Genomic DNA, 13,356 nt, shown 5'->3' on the forward strand with positions numbered 1-13,356 from the left:
GAGAAGAAATTCTTCATTTTAATTTTATAAGTGTTTATACTTTGATTCATTTAGTTGGGGAAGTTTCAGAACCTGTTTGATCAGAATGATACCACATTTTGAAGTGACTCCAGAAGAGGAACTAATTTCATTAGTGACCAATTGATTATTGATCACAGGCCAAGTTTAGGTATCTAAGTGTTTACTAATTTTCTCATCCATAGGGAGAGGTCAGAGTTATTTTTCATATCATGTCATTGAACATTTGTTTGCTTAAGACTCAGAACTATCCACTCTGTAAGCTTTCTTTTATTTTTTCTTTTTTTTTTTAAAGATTTTATTTATTTATTTGTCAGAGAGAGTGAGCACAGGCAGACAGAGAGGCAGGCAGAGGCAGAGGGAGAAGCAGGCTCCCTGCTGAGCAAGGAGCCTGATGTGGGACTCGATCCCAGGACGCTGGGATCATGACCTGAGACAAAGGCAGCGGCTTAACCAACTGAGCCACCCAGGCATCCCTGTAAGCTTTCTTTTAAATATAAAATTGGAGTGCACAGAATGGGAGAAACAAGAGTCTAGGGCAGCACGACGTGCTCATAGCAATGGGAATTTAAAGCTCCTTTGTGCTAACTTGGTGGCTAGGAAAGTGGTGTTGCCCTTCTGTTTCCTGGTTATGCTCTTAGTTCCCTTTGTTTGCCAGTGCCTATAGCCAGCTATTGAAGAGCTGCGTGTAAGGCTGATGAAGCCAGCCTGACCTCAACGTCTGTCTGGACCAGGTGGGACCAAACCCTGGCAGTTAAGATTGGGCTCAGTGCCACCTTTCTTTTCCAAGCAGGTTATTTGAAAATAGTGTAGTGTGGTGGGGCAGCAAATGTTTATTAAACCCATCTGAGGCTTTACATTTTACCCCGAAATACAAAAATCCAGATCTGGAAAACAAATTTTGAATTATGTCTCTTTCAAGTTTTTGGCTTTTCTTTTCACCCACTTACTGTGTCTGTACTTGAACTGTTTCTGTGTTGTCTTTGAACAGCCCTGGGGCGCCATTCACATAAGGTTTAATGTAAATGGTGCCCCCTGGAATTTTGCACGTGGTGGTACTACTTATAATAATTTATATTGTTATTGATAAATATAGAATTGGTACAAAAGGATCATGATTATAAGGAACCCCTTAGGCACCTAGGTAATTATGGCTTGAATTTTATATTCAGTATTTCCTTCTCTTGATAGGTTCACAACATATTTGTATCTCCAAACAGTGTATTTTTTAGTTTTGAATTTTTCCTAGCTTTTTTTTTTAAATTTTTAAAAAAGATTTTATTTATTTATTTGACAGAGATCACAAGTAGGCAGAAGCAGGCAAAGACAGCGAGAGGGGGAAGCAGGCTCCCCACCGAGCAGAGAGCCCAACGTGGGGCTCGATACCAGGACCCCGGGATCATGACCCGAGCTGAAGGCCGAGGCTTTAACGCTCTGAACCACCCAGGCGCCCCTTCCTAGCTTTTTATTATAAAAGTTTCTACTGTGCTTAATGATATTTTTTTTAAAAATAAATGATTATTTCAGTGAAAAAAAAAGTTTCTACTGTAGAAAAGTTAAAAGGCTAGTATGGTGATTATCTGTATACTCAGCACTTAGACTAAACAATTGTTAAGATTTTGCCAGATTTGCTTTATCTTCCCATATATACATATGCTAATATTTGGTTAATGAACTATTTGAAAATAAGTTGAAAAACTTGTCGCTCTTCACTTCTAATATTAAATCATGTATCTCCTAGGGGCGCCTGGGTGGCTCAGTGGGTTAAAGCCTCTGCCTTCGGCTCAGGTCATGATCTCAGGGTCCTGGGATCGAGCCCTGCATGGGGCTCTCTGCTCAGCGGGGAGCCTGCTTCCTCCTCTCTCTCTCTGCCTGCCTCTCTGCCTACTTGTGACCTCTGCCTGTCAAATAAATAAATAAAATCTAAAAAAAAAAAAGAATCATGTATCTCCTAAAGACAGTCTCCTTTGTAACCACAATACCATTGTCATTATCTAAAAAAATTAACTTTCTTATTTACAGTCCATATTCATATTTTCGTATTGCTGCCAAGTGTATATTTGAGATTCCCCTCTTCCTCTGCCCTTTCCCTTCAAACCAAGATCCAGTCAAGGTTCACACATTGCAGAAAATATCCAAGGACAGGTTTAATCACCCTTAGTGCATGTAAATTGTTCTTCCTTCCAAAAGGCAAGAAGAGCTAAAAGCATTATTCTCTTAGCCCTTAGCCCGATGGAGAGCCCAGCACTAATTATGATTTCAGATAGAATGCAAATTTGTGGTGATAGTAATATTTTACCTTTGAATAGAACTTCTCAGATTTCTAAGTTTTTTGTATTATCCCATGGATTTTGCCTTCAGGGATCTTTACTTCTGATTTGGAACTTAACACCCATATGAATGAAAACGTAAGAAGTATGATTTTAATGTATAATGAAATTGGGTGTCATTGGGGGAAATCAGAATGAGCCAAAAATTTAGCAAAGACTTAAATCAATGTTTTTAAAGTGTTTTGCTCTTATTTTCTAAGTTTACTTTTACTATAGAAATTAAATTTCAGGGTAATAAAGAAATTCATTTCTTCAACTTTCAGCCATCATTTCCTAGACATTAAAATTCAATTAAATTAAATTCATTAAAATTTAATATTTGGAAAATAGTAGTCCTTTGTGGTCAGAAGCCTTCATTTTACATAAATAAGTGCATCTGAGGTCCCACATGAGGTAACTTGACCAAGACTCAGCTAGCAAGAACAGATGAGAACTTCCTATTATGTCAGCCATGGGGCCAAGTTCCTCTGCTGGCCTCTTGGGATTTAAGAGGGCGGCCAGTGAATGGTATTTTTTTCTTCTCACAAAGCCTGTGGACTTCTGGAAAATGAAAATAACCAAACAAATAACTTTAATATAAACTAATAGGTAAGAATTAGGGGGATTGTGGGAACACAGTTGAAGAGCAGCTAACCTGGAGCTGGGGGTCAGGGAAGACATTTCCAAAGGAAACGACCTTGAAGCTGAGGTCAGAGGATGAGTGGGCAGTAGCTAGGTTTGAGAAATGGGGAAGAGAAGATTGGAACTGGGATGAGACCAAGAGAGAAAGTGTACAAGTTGTACTTTGTACATAGAACAAACATACGGATTCAAGAGAGGATGGCGCTCTCTATGTGTGAAAACTGGGGAGTCATCAAACAGTGGCTGGAAGAGCAGGGTCTCATGTGAAAAACAGTAAAAACAATGCTAAGTAGTTTGACTTTATCCTGGTAATTTTTAGGCGGTAAAGTGGTAAATCAGATTTGCAATTAATAAAGATACTTTTTATGTTGAAAATGAATTAGAGGGATGCCTGGGTGGCTCAGTTGATTAAGCATCCGATGCTTGCTTTCAGCTCAGGTCATGATCTCAGGGTCGTAGGACTGAGCTCCACGCTCTGCAAGGAGTCTGCTTGACATTCTCCCTCTCGGGGTGCCTGGGTGGCTCAGTTGGTTAAGCAGCTGCCTTCAGCTCAGGTCATGATGGGCTCCTGGGGTGGAATTCTGCATTCGGCTCCCTTCTCATTGGGGAGCCTGCTTCTCCCTCCACCTCTCCTCCTGCTGGTTTTCTCTCTCTCTCTCACTCTCTCTCATGCTTACTCTCCCTCTCTCTTTCAAATATATAAAATCTTAAAAAAAAAAAAAAAGAGAGAGATTCTCCCTGTCCCTCTGCCCTTGCCCGTGCCCATGCAAGTGCTCTCTCTCTCTCTCAAATAAGTACATCTTTAAAAAGAATGGATTAGAGAGGGCAGGGGGATAAGCTGCGTGAGAGAGGGTGATGCTCAGAAAGGATAGAACAGTGGGTGAGGATGGAGGATGGAGAGGGAGGGGAAAGATGAATGACAGGCTTGGCCCAACTGAATGAGTTTTGGTACAAGGAATTGCAGATGTTAATAGCCAAGTTTCAAACCTGAGTTAATTGTTGAACTGTTTTGGTGGTGGTGTTTTCACCTGAGTAGGGAATACAGAACAGGCAGCAGGTTTGGTGTGGAAACGATAGGTTGGTTTGCTTATGTTGGATTTCAGGTGATGTTCATGGAAAGCCCACACACCCGGAAATGGAAGCTAGAGATGCAGTTCTATTGGGAATTGTTGAGTTCACAGAGAGATGAAGAGGCAAGCTACCATGGAATCACCTAGTGTGGGGCTGGAAGAGAACAGGGCATAAGAAGAAAAGTGGAGGATTGTCATCTTTATATTACAGGCTTGAGAAGAAGCCCCTAATTTGGTGTTCTTAAACATTTTATGTTCTGCTTCATGGCTGTAGTTGATCATTGTAGTACTAGTTCCTTCTTTCCTGGAATCTCCAATCACACTCATTTTCCTTGCCAGTTCTGGTATCTTTGTAACAGAGGATCCATACAAGAAACAGAGAAACCTGAGAGTCTCTGCTATTCACTGCAGTATTGAGTAACGTTGCTGTAAAATGTCATTATTTCAGAATTATCTTTTATTCGTTAGTTACTAGAATGGAATTGAAGAAGCCTAGTTAAATCTTAAGTGTTTCTCTAAGGTATGTAAAATAGAAATCAGAAGTTTAAATAATAAAAATAAAAGCAGAGCAGCTGTTTGGAGAACATGTGCATGAGAGGGGGGTTGTGGCACATCACCATTATTGCCAAGTAGAATTTCAAGTGGCTTGCTGAGAGCTTTAGTGTTTGGAGGAGCGCAGTTTGTGTTCCAGTGCAATGCTTTTGTTTTATGGGGAAACCAAAGGCTGAGTTTCTTAACCAAAGGGTTAAGTAATTTGCATTTCATCACGCTAATAGAATAGAAGTGAAATTAGTGCCAGCAACTTGTGGTTCCTAGTCATGCTCTTTGGGCAACATGGTGACATTGCCTTAGGGAGCCGTGTCCATTAGTCACCATCTCTACTACTGCTCACACCATGCCAGCAACACTGGGTTACTGAAGGTTAAAGAAGAGTAGCAGAAAAAAGGGGGGGGGGGGAGTCATGTGTTCCATTGTTCTGGATGTCAAAGACATGCTGGCAAGTCAGACTGACAGCAGGTGCTCTGAGATTTTCAGGGGATGTTTTGTCTGGTGGTTTATTAGTCAGCATCTTTCTCTGTTTAAGCTGCTTTGGGGACAGCTGACTCTGTCACAGTGGGAATTCAGCATGTCTATTTCATTTGTCATATTTGGTTTAATGACACATTTAATTTAATAATTGTTTAATAAGAAAGTTATAGTTAGTAAATGAAAGTTTATTACTGCTTTATGAAAACTAAAAATACTCCCCCAAGGCTAAAATTTTATTTGGTGAGCTACTTAATGAGGAATTGGAAGACTTGGTTCAATCATAATCATAGCTTACTACTTCTTTGACTTAGGCCTCAGCATTATATTAAATGCTTTTATTTTATAGTTGAAGAAACAGGTAAAAGAGGTAATGAAATTTACCAAAATTTTGTTGCCCATAGGGACGGAGCTGGGTTTGAAATTCCTGAACATTCTGAATTCCTAGGCATTCTCATTCCTAGGATCACTTCTGGCCCAGTGTTCTGCTCAGTGCTCCTTCTACTTATATTCACCTATGTTTTCATCCTCCCCAGTTCAGCCCCCTTTGCCTCAGTTTACCCATCTGTAAACCACTCTCCCAAAGCACATGTATGTGTAGCACTCTTTACTCAAGTTTGCTTGGGGTGGGGGTGAATTTAGGAGAAGGAAAGACATAGGAGTAGAGACACCTTACGGCAGAACAAACAACTTTAAAACAACATCAGGCAGCTCTGTTTCGTTTTTGTTTTTGTTTTCCTAAGATTTTATTTATTTGACACAGAGAGAGAGAGCACAAGCAGGGGGAGTGGCAGGCAGAGGGAGAGGGAGAAGCAGGCTCCCCACTGAACAAGAAGCCTGAGATCACGACCTGAGCCGAAGGTAGACACTTACCAACGGAGCCACCCAAGTGCCCCAGGCAGCTGTGTTCTTAAAATTCCTTGGCCACTCTATCCCTGGAAATTCCACAGTCACCACTTTGTCTAAAGGCCCCAGTATATACACACAGCTCCTATGCATGTACTCTTAGAAGGCAATTTAGGTTTTAACTCACTTTATGGTGAAAAATACTACCATCAAAGCAAATGCTTTTGATCCTAATTACTTATCAATAAAACAGAGATGATAATATCTGTCTGACCTGCTTCACTGAGATTGTCTCTGGAGGATCTAATAAGAATGAGGGAAGTGAAAGTACATATATACATATATATATAATGCTGTGCCAGTGTAAGAATCTGCTTTTGTTGTTGATGCTTTGATTGTAATCAGATAAAAAAGGGATTGTGCACAGTTGGTCAGAATTTACATGGAATTAACCCCATGTTCTCCCCATTAAGTAGCAAAACAACAAACATTTGATTCTTGTTGATAAATTTCTGATTTAGATACTACAGGAAGTTTCTATTTGTGTCTTTTGTTTAAATTAATCCTTTATATTGATAGATTTTAGCAAGTATCATCAAACTTTCCTAACAGGGAAGTACAACAGTGCTTGGTTATTCAAGATAACTTAATAGTTGTTTCTTTGTTTCAAGTTACACAACTGAGGTTTGACACACTGAGCAATAAACACATGCATTGACAAGCATGTCCTTTTTTCTTTTTCAATTTTGCAAAGTGATTTTCCTTTTTCTTTAATTTTAGGAAACAGATATTGATGACAGATATGGAGACTTGGATTCCAGAACAGATTCTGATATTCCTGAAATTCCACTATCTTCGGATAGAACCCCTGAGATCCTCAAGAAAGCTCTATCTGGTTTATCTTCAAGGTATGATGGGAGGAAGATGACTGTAATGGGTGCTCAAGAGAAGTTGTGAAGTTATGCTGGTTGATGTCATAAATCTCACTTTTTCTAAGTTTTGGAACTGTGAAAGGAAGGCTTATACTTTTTCAACGTATGTGAGGTGTGGTACTAAATGCTTGATGTACTTTCTTTCATTTAGCCCTTACAGTCTTGTGAAGTATGAAAAAACCAAATCTGAGAGGTTAACTGGGGAAGGTTACAGAGCTAGGAAGATGCAGACCTGGGATTCTTGCCCTAATTTGTCACATTTCTCCAGTGAGTAATCCATTCACCACATCAGGTTACCTTTTCTGGTATCGGAACATCTAAAAAAGAAAATTCCGTGTTCTCTGTTCCCTGTTTTTCAAATGCCAGATGGAAATAGGTCATTTTTTTCTTTAAACTAAGTTTAAAATTATCAGCCAAAACTCTGCAGCCCTTTATTTACCAGTTTATCTTTGCGTTGGTTTTGAATGTTTGGCCACCACCAAATTTGAGCTACTCTTATATTGCCCTCCATCGTATGCTTCACTAATATGAGCTATGAAATTTATAAAAGCAAAATAAATACAAGCTTTTATCCAGATCAATGTGTGAAATCTTAAATGTTGGTATAGAACAGTGTTTTTCCAACTTTTTTGACTTTGACACACAGTAGGAGATAAATGTACACCACATCCCAAGAGACACACAAATGTGTATTTTAACTGTTGCAAAAATATTATGAAGCAGTTCTTGTATTACTGTGCATGATACCCTCTGATTTCTTTTGTTTGATATTCTATATTATTGAACAAAAATGCTGGATGTGACTTACTAAGTTGATTTTACTACCCCATAGGTCATAACAAAAAACACTGGTTAGTCATATCTAATAAATGTATTGTAAGTTTTTCTGTTTTTAATTCCTAGCAGATAACCATATTAGAATAAATTATTTCAAACAGAAGTTTTCATATTTTTTAACTAATAGAACAACTTTTTGCTGTTCATTACCAAAAACATGATTATTATTTTAATAGGTCTTGATCTTAGTTTTTCTGACCTCATTCACAGATGTACGTTTGCTTTAAAATCTTATCAGGTCTATCTCAGGTCTGAAATTTTTTTATATTAATGTTACATAAGAATGATGCTGGATTCCTGTGTGTTATTTATAGTAGATTTTCCCTAATAATGAGGTTCCCCCCCAGTATAAAGGAATAATAGCAAATCATAGCATCTGATATTTATTGAGCATGTGCTGTGTGCTGGGCACTACTCCAGATGCTTCACACGTGTTGATTGTTCTCACAGCAACCCTGTAGCACAGGTTCAATTATATAAGCCTGTTTTACAAATGAGGAAATTGAGGTGCAGAAATGTTCTGTGTCAGGGGTCATGCATTTAGTAAGTGATAGAACCACATTGTGACCCTAGGTATTGTGCTCTGTTTATAAAAGACTTGGCTTTTAAAAATGAACAATAAATAATAATATAACCAGTTTCAGTCTTCTCAAACTTTTCCCTAAGGGCTACACAAATGTTTCAAAATCTATCTTATTTTAGGCTCTTTTTAAACTAATACCCAAAATGGTCTGTCTTCCAATGATTTAGAAGTTGTAGATGTATGGGATTAAAAATACTAATTACATTTAAAAAGTACATGAATGGGGAGGGGGAACTCCTGTAATCCTCCCCCACAAACATTGATATTTATAGTATTCTTTTTTTTTTTAACTTTTTTTTTTTAAATTAAATTTTTTATTTATTTTCAGCGTAACAGTATTCATTGTTTTTTCACCACACCCAGTGCTCCATGCAATCTGTGCCCTCCCTAATACCCACCACCTGGTTCCCCCACCCTCCCACCCCGCCCCTTCAAAACCCTCAGGTTGTTTTTCAGAGTCCATAGTCTCTCATGGTTCACCTCCCCTTCCAATTTCCCTCAACTCCCTTCTCCTCTCCATCTACCCTTGTCCTCTATATTATTTGTTATGCTCCACCAATAAGTGAAACCATATGATACTTGACTTTCTCTGTTTGACTTATTTCACTCAGCATAATCTCTTCCAGTCCTGTCCATGTTGCTACAAAAGTTGGGTATTCGTCCTTTCTGATGGAGGCATAATACTCCATAGTGTATATGGACCACATCTTCCTTATCCATTCATCCGTTGAAAGGCATCTTGGTTCTTTCCACAGTTTGGCGACCGTGGCCATTGCTGCTATAAACATTGGGGTACAGATGGCCCTTCTTTTCACTACATCTGTATCTTTGGGGTAAATACCCAGTAGTGCAATTGCAGGGTCATAGGGAAGCTCTATTTTTAATTTCTAGAGGAATCTCCACACTGTTCTCCAAAGTGGCTGCACCAACTTGCATTCCCACCAACAGTGCAAGAGGGTTCCCCTTTCTCCACATCCTCTCCAACACACGTTGTTTCCTGTCTTGCTAATTTTGGCCATTCTAACTGGTGTAAGGTGGTATCTCAGTGTGGTTTTGATTTGAATCTCCCTGATGGCTAGTGATGATGAACATTTTTTCATGTGTCTGGTAGCCATTTGTATGTCTTCATTGGAGAAGTGTCTGTTCATATCTTCTGCCCATTTTTTAATATGATTATCTGTTTTGTGTGTGTTGAGTTTGAGGAGTTCTTTATAGATCCTGGATATCAACCTTTTATCTGTACTGTCATTTGCAAATATCTTCTCCCATTCCGTGGGTTGCCTCTTTGTTTTGATGACTGTTTCTTTTGCTATGCAGAAGCTTTTGATCTTGATGAAGTCCCAAAAGTTCATCTTTGCCTTTGTTTCCTTTGCCTTTGGAGACATATCTTGAAAGAAGTTGCTGTGGCTGATATCAAAGAGGTTACTCCGTATGTTCTCCTCGAGGATTCTGATGGATTCCTGTCTCATGTTGAGGTCTTTTATCCATTTCGAGTTTATCTTTGTGTATGGTGTAAGAGAATGGTCAAGTTTCATTCTTCTACATATAGCTGTCCAGTTTTCCCAGCATCATTTATTGAAGAGACTGTCTTTTTTCCACTGGATATTTTTTCCTGTTTTGTCAAAGATTATTTGACCATAGAGTTGAGGGTCCATATCTGGGCTCTCTACTCTGTTCCACTGGTCCATGTGTCTGTTTTTATGCCAGTACCATGCTGTCTTGGTGATCACAGCTTTGTAGTAAAGCTTGAAATCAGGTAACGTGATGCCACCAGTTTTATTTTTGTTTTTCAACATTTCCTTAGCAATTCGGGGTCTCTTCTGATTCCATACAAATTTTAGTATTATTTGCTCCAGCTCTTTGAAAAATACTGGTGGAATTTTGATCGGAATGGCATTAAAAGTATAGATTGCTCTGGGCAGTATAGACATTTTAACGATGTTTATTCTTCCGATCCAAGAGCATGGAATGGTCTTCCATCTTTTTGTGTCTTCTTCAATTTCTTTTAGGAGTGTTCTGTAGTTCCTCGAGTACAGATCTTTAACCTCTTTGGTTAGGTTTATTCCGAGGTATCTTATGGTTTTTGGTGCTATAGTAAATGGAATCGATTCTCTAATTTGCCTTTCTGTATTTTCATTGTTAGTGGATAAGAAAGCCACTGATTTCTGGACATTGACTTTGTATCCTGCTACATTACTGAATTGCTGTATGAGTTCTAGTAGTTTGGGGGTGGAGTCTTTCGGGTTTTCCATATAAAGAATCATGTCATCTGCGAAGAGAGAGAGTTTGACTTCTTCCTTGCCAATTTGGATACCTTTTATTTCTCTTTGTTGTCTGATTGCTGTTGCTAGGACTTCTAATACTATGTTGAACAAGAGTGGTGAGAGTGGGCATCCTTGTCGTGTTCCTGATCTCAATGGGAAGGCTGCAAGCTTTTTCCCATTGAGGATGATATTTGCTGTGGGTTTTTCATAGATAGATTTGATGAAGTTCAGGAATGTTCCCTCTATCCCTATACTTTGAAGCGTTTTAATCAGGAACGGATGCTGGATTTTGTCAAAAGCTTTTTCTGCATCAATGGAGAGGATCATGTGGTTCTTCTCTCTTCTCTTATTGATTTGTTCTATCACATTGATTGATTTGCGAATGTTGAACCATCCTTGTAACCCAGGGATGAATCCCACCTGGTCATGGTGGATAATCTTTTTAATGTGCTATTGGATCCTGTTTGCTAGGATCTTGTTGAGAATCTTAGCATCCATATTCATCAGTGATATCGGTCTGAAATTCTCCTTTTTGGTAGGGTCTTTGCCTGGTTTGGGGATCAGGGTAATGCTGGCTTCATAAAAAGAGTCTGGAAGTTTTCCTTCTGCTTCAGTTTTTTGAAACAGCTTCAGGAGAATAGGTGTTATTTCTTCTTTGAAAGTTTGATAGAATTCCCCAGGGAATCCGTCAGGTCCTGGGCTCTTGTTTTTTGGGAGGTTTTTGATCACTGCTTCAATCTCGTTACTCGATATCGGTCTATTCAGGTTGTCAGTTTCTTCCTGGTTCAATTTTGGGAGTTTGTAGTTTTCCAGGAATGCATCCATTTCATCTAGGTTGCTTAGCTTATTGGCATATAACTGTTGATAATAGCTTCTGATGGTTGTTTCTACTTCCTTGGTGTTAGTTGTGATCTCTCCCTTTTCATTCATAATTTTATTAATTTGGGCTTTCTCTCTTTTCTTTTGGATTAGTGTGGCCAGTGGTTTATCGATCTTATTGATTCTTTCAAAAAACCAGCTTCTAGTTTCGTTGATACGTTCTACTGTATCTCTGGTTTCTACCTTGTTGATCTCTGCTCTAATCTTGATTATTTCCCTTCTTATGTGTGGAGTTGGTTTGATTTGTTGTTGATTCTCTAGTTCTTTAAGGTGTAGAGACAGCTGGTGTATTCTGGATTTTTCAATTTTTTTGAGGGAGGCTTGGATGGCTATGAATTTCCCCCTTAGGACCGCCTTTGCTGTATCCCATAGGTTTTGGAGTGAAGTGTCTTCGTTCTCATTGGTTTCCATAAATTGTTTAAGTTCTTCTTTGATCTCCTGGTTGATCCAAGCATTCTTAAGCAAGGTGGTCTTTAGCTTCCAGGTATTTGAGTTCCTTCTGAACTTTTCCTTGTGATTGAGCTCCAGTTTCAAAGCATTGTGATCTGAGAATATGCAGGGAATAATCTCAGTCTTTTGGTATTAGTTGAGCCCTGATTTGTGACCCAGTATGTGGTCTATTCTGGAGAAGGTTCCATGTGCACTTGAGAAGAATGAGTATTCTGTTGTTTTAGGGTGGAATGTTCTGTATATATCTATGAGGTCCATCTGGTCCAATGTGTCATTCAATGCTCTTATTTCTTTATTGATTTTCTGCTTTGATGATCTGCCTATTTCTGAGAGAGGCGTGTTAAGATCTCCTACTATTAATGTATTCATATCAATATGACTCTTTATCTTGATTAATAGTTTTCTTATGTAATTGGCTGCTCCCATATTGGGGGCATAGATATTTACAATTGTTAGATCATCTTGGTGGATAGTCCCTTTAAGAATGATGTAGTGTCCTTCTGTATCTCTGACTACCGTCTTTAGTTTAAAATCTAATTTATCTGATACGAGAATCGCTACCCCGGCCTTCTTTTGAGGCCCATTGGCATGAAAGATGCTTCTCCATCCCTTCACTTTCAGTCTGGGTGTATCTTTAGGTTCAAAATGGGTCTCTTGTAGACAACATATGGATGGGTCCTGTCGTTTTATCCAATCTGCAACCCTGTGTCGTTTTATGGGTGCATTTAGGCCATTCACATTGAGAGTGATTATTGAGAGATACGTTTTTATTGACATTGTGTTATCTTTGAAGTCTTTCTTTCTGTCGATTGTCTCTATATTTCTGTTCAATGCTATTCTTAGGATTTTTCCTCTTTTATAGAACCCCCTTAATATTTCCTGCAGTGTTTGGTGGTTGCATAGTCTTTTAAGCCTTGCCGGTCTTGGAAACTCTTTATCTCTCCATCCATTTTGAATGTCAGTCTTGCTGGATAAAGTATTCTTGGCTGCATGTTCTTCTCATTTAGTGCCCTGAATATATCTTGCCAGCCCTTTCTGGCTTGCCAGGTCTCTGTGGACAGGTCTGACGTTATTCTGATGGGCTTTCCTCTGTATGTAAGGAGCTTCTTTGTCCTAGCGGCTTTCAAGAGATTGTATCTACAATTATGATTCCTCAATTTTACTATGAGGTGCCTGGATGTTTTTTTTGAATTTATAATCTTGGGGGGGGACCTTTCTACTTCTAGTACATGAACACTTGTTCCATTTGCAAGATTGGGAAAATTTTCATGAAAAACTTGTTCCACTATATCTTCTAGACTTCTTTCTTTCTCCTCCCCTTCAGGGATTCCAATAATTCTGACGTTGGAACGTTTCATGGCATCATTTATTTCCCTGATTCTGTTTTCGTGGCTTCTAAGCTGTTTGTTCCAGGCTTCCTCCTGATCCTTTCTCTCTATCTGTTTGTCCTCCAGATCACTAATTCTATCTTCTGTCTCAGTTACCCTAGCTTTTAGAGAA

At 38.9% G+C, this 13,356-nt stretch overlaps 1 protein-coding gene across 1 annotated transcript in view; it reads left to right on the top strand.

Annotated features, from left to right (window-relative positions):
- Nucleotides 1–13,356, top strand: part of CDS1 (CDP-diacylglycerol synthase 1) — a 72,768-nt gene that overhangs the window by 8,323 nt on the left and 51,089 nt on the right. The window contains exon 2 of the mRNA XM_080795503.1: nt 6,692–6,819. Coding sequence (XP_080651629.1) covers nt 6,692–6,819 — 128 coding nt within the window. The remainder of the gene's footprint in view (nt 1–6,691; nt 6,820–13,356) is intronic.

This window comes from Martes martes (genome assembly GCF_963455335.1).
Source record: "Martes martes genome assembly, chromosome: 2".
NCBI lineage: Eukaryota > Metazoa > Chordata > Mammalia > Carnivora > Mustelidae > Martes > Martes martes.